General features: G+C 40.7%; 1 protein-coding gene across 1 annotated transcript in view; it reads left to right on the top strand.

The window, feature by feature from the left end:
• Positions 1–20: 20 nt before the first annotated feature.
• LOC110534345 (leucine-rich repeats and immunoglobulin-like domains protein 1) overlaps positions 21–7,298 on the top strand; it is a 30,560-nt gene continuing 23,282 nt past the window's right edge. Inside the window, exon 1 of the mRNA XM_036933436.1 lies at positions 21–219. Within this exon, the coding sequence (XP_036789331.1) occupies positions 168–219 (52 nt within the window). The 5' untranslated portion in view covers positions 21–167. The remainder of the gene's footprint in view (positions 220–7,298) is intronic.

Here is a 7,298-nt window from a genome sequence, read left to right as displayed (position 1 = left end):
ATACAGCTGTAGATGTAGATTTAAACTCCACCCACCCGGCCCCTGGGAAAGCTTAAACTAACAAACTCGATGTCTGGGCGCTCTTGTCGAGTATCTCAGACTATGTCATGTTATTTGTAGATGATTTAGTGGAACCAGTTGGATGATTGTATGGACTGTAGGCTACAATGCTGTTTTCTCAGAGAAAAAAACTGAAGGGGACGCTGCTGTATCTCTTCGGTATGTGCCTCTTGATTATTGTGACTGTGGTTGTGGAGACTTGAGACTAGAGACAGATGTGTTAAACTCATGTGTGACACATTTAGACATTTTTCCATGTGATACAGAAACGTAATATATATATATATATATAGGTAAGCTATACATGTAGGCTTATTAGTCTTATTAGTTATGTTCCCAAATGTAATTACTGTGTCTGCAGGCTTGGCTACCTGATGCTTTATACAATGTTATGGGACTTCCACTGTTGTTCCAGGCGGAGCGTACACCCTCAAGTTACACAGCTGATATAAAAAGGAGGCATCGACCCATTTGCTAATGTTGTAGGGAGTTTTAATGTGCAAAAGCATTTACACAAGCATAGCCGTAAAAAGCAGTTTTATGGTGGGGGCTGGCGCTGTTTTTTTTCTGTTTTTTTCCTTCTTTTTCATTTTTCAGGGGGTGCTACAGCCCTATTTCCCTTGGCTATGTTCACAAGCGTTGATGGCTACACCTAACAACAGTTGTGTGAGAAAAAAATGGTGCAGACATACTCTGTTGTATCTCATAGAGAAAGCGAAGTTTATCAAATTGAGTAACTCAAGGTGACTTTATCTGTTTCTCTGGGACTAATGATCTGACTGCAACCAATTTGCCTCTTATTTGAATGTTGGGCTTGAAGGGGCAGCAGAGTAATCTAGTGGTTAGAGCGTTGGACTAGTAAACAGAAGGTTGCAAGTTCAAACTCCTGAGCTGACAAGGTACACATATGTTGTTCTGCCCCTGAACAGGCAGTTAAACCACTGTTCCTCGGCCGTCATTGAAAATAAGAAGTTGTTCCTAACTCATTTGCCTAGTTAAATAAAGTTGAAAAATTTTTTTTTTTAACTGTGATCTCACACAAGTCATTCCCCTCTGTGTTCAGGATGGAGAAGAGAGAGCATTTCCTCTTGGTAACAAGATTTTATCAACTCACTGCATGAGATGTTTGTCCAACTTGCCTAAAGTGCTGCTCTTAAACAACTTCCCCTTTTCTGAAACTGTAACATGAACAACTGTGTTGTATGTTTCGTATGACGTTTTAAAACATTATTGTCATGATAAGAACTAGAGTTGGGAATCTCCTCCATGGTGTTGTATCATTGAATGACAATGAGCATACTGTAGGTCCATCAACTAAATGAAGAACCCCCGTAGATCAAACATTCAGGGCCTGTTTCCTGGACACAGATTAAGCCCTGGACTAAAAAGTATGCACAATGTAGAATCTCCATTTAAACAGGGTTTTAGTCCAGGACTAGGCCTAATCTGCGTCTGGGAAACGAGTCCTCAAAGTATTTAAATGTAGTGTGAGAAGGAAATGATGTGGGTTTTCAGGTTTTGGTTTTGTCTGTCAGATCTATCTTGAGTTTTTTGACTGAGGTGCTTGTGAACTGTTAAGGGACTGTAAGGTATTTATAATGAGGGATACCTGGAGAAAATCGGACCTCTCTGAAATTAATATGGATGACCCTTCAGTAAAATGTATTTTTACACTCCCTGACCGTTTGAAATGAGACAAGTGACCCTCCCCTGTACCCAAAATGAAACAAAGTGGATAGCAGAGAACATGCCTACTGCTTTACCCTCAATCCTAGGGCAGACCAGAGCCTTTAGATATGCAGTTTTAGAAGCTGTTCTTCATTTTGTAAGCATTAGCCTACATGCCTAAGTTGTCAGACGGTTGTGTATTCACATTCCACCGAGGACAAGGGTAGAGAGGAAAAGATCTCCATTATAATAAAAGCACTGCATGAATCTATCATCTTATTTGAGTTCTGAGAAGAAATGGCCTTTTATAAACACATTTATGCAATTCTACTTCATTTTACATGACTGGAGACAAGCAGAATATTGTAATATCAAACCAGAGCAAGAGACTGAATGAGCGCATGCTACAGCACCAGAGAGGTTGTGATGCACTTGTAACTTTTCTTACACTCAGAAAACTATCTACTAATTTATTATATTTTATTCCATGATATTGTTGTTACAAAATAGATTTGTGTCGTCTGTGGGCATGGGAATATAAAAGCATCTGCTATGCTAAATTAACAAACTAGGTGTGCATAGCTCACCACATGATACTCAAACCAAAGACTGGACAAACTCGTGTTTCTTGAAGTTAATTTAAAGGCACTGTAGAATGACTGTATAGCTTAATAAAGCATTTTATTATTGTTTAATTCTAAGTAATTGTTATTGGAAATGTATATTTATACAGCCTAAATACAAAATGCATAGGCATGTTGCTAAGGATCGATTTTCTCCTACAATGGCATACCCAAATCTAACTGCCTATAGCTCAGGACCTGAAGCAAGGATATGCATATTCTTGTTTCCATTTGAAAATAAACACTTTGAAGTTTGTGGAAATGTGAAATTAATGTAGGACAATATAACACATTAGATCTCATAAAAGGTAATACAAACAAAAAAACATGCAAGGCATACATTGAGATATGACTCTATTTGTAAATTCAATGTTGTCTTCAACATGGCAGCAGTGTGTGTGCACAGACTGATCCAGTGAAGAATTACATCACTACACAAAATGTTGCATTAAGTCTGCGAGGAGTTAACGTGATAAAAGTTTGCCGTGATAGCTACTGTGAATTGGACACTGCAGTTAGGTTAGCAAGAATGTAAGTGTCCTGCCCATTTAAGACATGTCTATGTCCCAGAAAGTTGGCTGCAACTTTTACAACTTCATTCTAATCACTTTATCTCATATTGAACAACAACTGTCCCGGTTTAGGCACACTGATCCTGTAGCGGTTTTAAAGTGCTGTTGTTGATGTGTTCTTGAAATGCTGAGCGCTCCTGCCTTCCTGTAGTGTCACAAATGCTTCACAATTAATTTCTCAAATGGCTATAGCCTTGAAATAATTAAGAATATAGCCTAAATAATTCATTGTTGTTCCTTCCTAGACTACCTGGCTTACTCCTGACTAGAGATATGTTGTTTAATAGCCTGTTGAAACTTTGCAACAAGCAAAGTAAATGTGTCTCCTCGACTATAGAAGGTTGAAGCGCAACCTTCTAAGTCATAAGCTAGGTTTTCATCCAATTTGGACAGATTTTCATGCAAATACCCTAGAATCTGCATAAAGAAAATCTCCACATTTTCCCACCTGTGGTGTTTTTCCACAAAATGTACTTTTCACGGATAAGAATCAGTGTTTGATGACGTAATGCACACAAAATGCACTTTTTAGGTTAACTTTTCATTCACCAAATAAAAATTGAAAGTTCATAAGTTTCCATCGCCTTTTAAACTATACCAATAGTATTGTCATTAGCAAATGTGTACTATTGTAAGGGGTGCGTACTGGCGGCAGAGAAGTCAGGCGCAGGAGAGCAAGACTGATTTACAACAGTGCAGTTCAATAAATAAAACCACTGTAAACAGTACAATTAATCAATGGGTAAAACCCGTCACACACCAGCATAACGTGCACAAGCACTACAATAAACAATTCTGGACAAGGACATGGGGGACAGAGGGTTAAATACACCACATGTAATGATGGAATTGAAACCAGGTGTGTGGTAAGACAAGACAAAACAAATGGAAAATGAAAGGTGGATCGGCGATGGCTAGACGACTGGTGACGTCGACCGCCGAACGTCGCCCGAACAAGGAGGGGGACCGACTTCGGAGGAAGTCGTGACAACTATGGTCTTGGCATGTGCGCTGTAGCCAACAGATTACAGACATAGTGTTTAGGCTGTGCGGGTAAAGTCTACATCAGGGGTAGGCAACCCTGGTCCTGGAGTGTCGCAGGCTCTTCATGATATTGATTTAACCTCCCTGGAAGACCAGGTGTGTTGAATTTAGGATATCACTGAACTGCTGAATTACATCAGTTGGTCAGGTGTGGTGCCTAGTTGGAACACAATCCTGCAGTAACTGCAGAACTCCAGGAACAGGGTTCCCTACCCCTGGTCTACATGATGAGATTATTATGGATTTTTTAAATATGTAAAACGGCAGTCAAGTATTGATCATAATGTCACCATAATCAGATCCTCGATATTTATTGGAAAGAAGCATCAAGATCACAGTGCAATTTCAACACCCTGTGAAGTTCATTAGTTATTTCATCTGTAGCCTATTCAACTGCATTGTTTCCGGAGTCGTAGTGGGAGGATCACACACAATATCATTGTGTGACTTCGATATGATGGTTTTAATATATTTTATATTTGCGCATAAATGCGTTTCCACCAGAGAAGAGCTTTGACTGGGCTGAGCGGGAGCTGCCTAACCATAAAGGTGGGAGGGCCAAGATTCCAGAGGTGGCGGAACGGAGTGCTCGGTTTGGGATGTAGGGTTTGAGCATAGCCTGAAGGTAAGGAGGTGCAGTTCCCCTTGCTGCTCCATAGGCAACCACCAGGGTCTTGAAGATGATTCGAGCTTCGACTGGAAGACAATGCAGTGTGCAGAGGAGCGGGGTGACATGGGAGAACTTAGGACGGTTGAACACCAGGTGGGCTGCGGGATTCTGGATAAGTTACAGGGGTTGGATGGCACAAGAGTAGAGCCCAGCCACCAGAGAGTTGCAGAAGTCTAGACAGGAGATGACAAGTGTCTGGATTAGGACCTGCACCGCTTCCAGTGTATGGAAAGGTTGTACACTATGGATGTTGTATCGCATGAACCTGCACGAGCGAGTCCCTGCTTTGATGTTTACAGAGTACGACCGGGTGTTGTTCAGTGTCACGCAAAGGCCTTTCCCAGGAGGAAGATTAACTTTTGTCAAGGTTGAGCTTGAGATGGTTGGCCAACATCTTAGCTTAGATGTCTGCCAGGCAGACAGAGATGTATGTTGTCACTTGGGTGTCAGAAGTTGTAAGGAAAAGAGCAGTTGCAAGTCATGCGCATAGCAATGATAGGAGAGACCATGTGAGGATATGACAGATCCAAGTGACTTTGTGTAAAGAGAAAAGAGGAGAGAACCGAACCCTGGGGGACACCAGTCGTGAGAGCACGTGGTGCAGACACAGATCCTCTCCACGCCACCTGGTAGCAGCGACCTCCCAGGTAGGATGCAATCCAGGAGTGTGCAGAGCCTGAGATGCCTAACCCTGAGAGGGTGGAGAGGAGGATCTGATGGTCCACATTGGCGAAGATAGAGGATAGATCTAGTAGGATGAGAAAGAGAGTCAGCTCTTCATGGTCAGGGTCATGAAAAGCATTCTGAGAGAGATAACAAGAGAGTTGGTCAGAGACAGCACGCTCAAGTGTTTTGGAAAGAAAAGAAAGGGATTACCGGTCTATAGTTTGACATCAGAGAGGTCGAGTGTTGGTTTCTTGAGAAGGGGAGCGATTGGCCATCTTGATGTCAGAGGGGCCAGTGGTTAGGGATGAGTTCATTAGGAATGGGAGTAGGTAACAAATGACATGACCCTCCCCTGGACTAAATTAAAAAAAATACTAAACCTTTCCCTTGACTGAAATTGAAAAAGCGTTTTCCTCCAGGTCACAACCACCCACTAATTGGAAAAACACACTTGGCTGTTGACCAAGAAAATGCATTGAAGGGAAGGTAGCATAAAACTAACCACATATAACATGGATTTGCATTGGTATACGAATCCAAGTTACACCAAACTTGACATTTCTTTAGTTATTACATATAACCCGAGTCATGTCGTAAAACAAATTCTGGGGTGTAATGTAATATGGAGAACCCAGCAAACCAGCTTATTCCCTAGGATGTAAACTCCCACAGAAATAACTTCAAATTAAACCAAATCATTTGCACTCATTATTATTGGTTTCAATCCAATGTTTTGCTTCCAAAGAACAGCAAAGGAGCGAGGTGGTTCAGACCAAATAACCGTTTATTCACAGCTAATCTAATTTTGTCTCCTAGATATTTCTTTGTCAGATTTTCCGCTATTTGTTTTACGTACAAGAAAATGCACTGCGATAGGAAACAAATTCATGACAGACAGAGAGACATAAAACATACACATTTATGACCAATAAAAACAAAAGTTTACATCTCAAAAGTTTACATATTTTGGGGTGGGGTGGGGTGGTGGGGGGGGGGGGGGGGGGGGGGGTGTTAGGAAATTATGATTAATATGACTGAACAAATCATTTTAAATGGAACTGTAAGTAAACTTATACTCTGTTATATTATGTTTAATAGGCAATATGAGTTCATAAGAAGAAATTGTGTGACAGGAGAAAGGAGTAATAAAATGTTAAAGAACACCATTCCAACTGGGCAGGAACAAATGGGTTGTGGACTGTGTAAACACATAAGGTCGTTAGCCTATGGTTGACCCAACCTGAAACTTAGCTCTGGGGTTCTTAGATTAGGCAGTGAGTGCATTCCTAGGGTTTCTGTTAGTTAAAACTGTCAGTTCAGTGGTGATCGATAATGTTGAGGGGTCAAAAGTTATCTGGGAGTGTGTTAGTAAGTTAGAATGAACTTTTCACCTTACTTTGTCCCGGTCGACAGGAGGGGGTTCGGTTAAGGCAGTGAAATGACGTCATGATCTGTATTTAAACTGATGCATGTGTTTGAGTGGCAGCGCGCTCCGAGAATAAATTCTATTACCTATTATTTAAAGACTGGTCTGCGTCTATTTTATGCAAACAAGAAATCTTACAAATAATCATAAAATAGATGAAGGGCTTTCAATTGATGAAAGCACATTGGCTTAATTAAATTATACTAACAGGGGGCTTTCTTCTTCTGGAAGTGTTCCAAGAGTTCCACTTTCTTCTCATCTGTCCAAAAGCCTTCAAGGAACCCAGGGTTTTCACATGGAATTTTTTTTTAAAGCCAGAAAGAATCATATCTACACAGTACAACAATTGTCATTGAAAGCACAGTGTTTCCCTTCTGAATAATTCTACTACCATCAAATATCCCCATCTCTTCATAATGTATCACATGACATAGACTAAGTCATCATTTAAATACTATCTTTGATGAGACTCTGTGGCAGAGCAGAGCATCTGCTAATTGGGTTACACTATTCATTTGTTATGTTAACACTATAACATGTAGTAGCCTAACCCTTCTGTTGGAAAATTC

The sequence above is a fragment of the Oncorhynchus mykiss genome, chromosome 10 (assembly GCF_013265735.2).
Source record: "Oncorhynchus mykiss isolate Arlee chromosome 10, USDA_OmykA_1.1, whole genome shotgun sequence".
NCBI classification, from domain to species: domain Eukaryota; kingdom Metazoa; phylum Chordata; class Actinopteri; order Salmoniformes; family Salmonidae; genus Oncorhynchus; species Oncorhynchus mykiss.
Note: the sequence above shows the minus strand (reverse complement) of the source record. Positions and strands in the feature narration are given on the sequence as shown.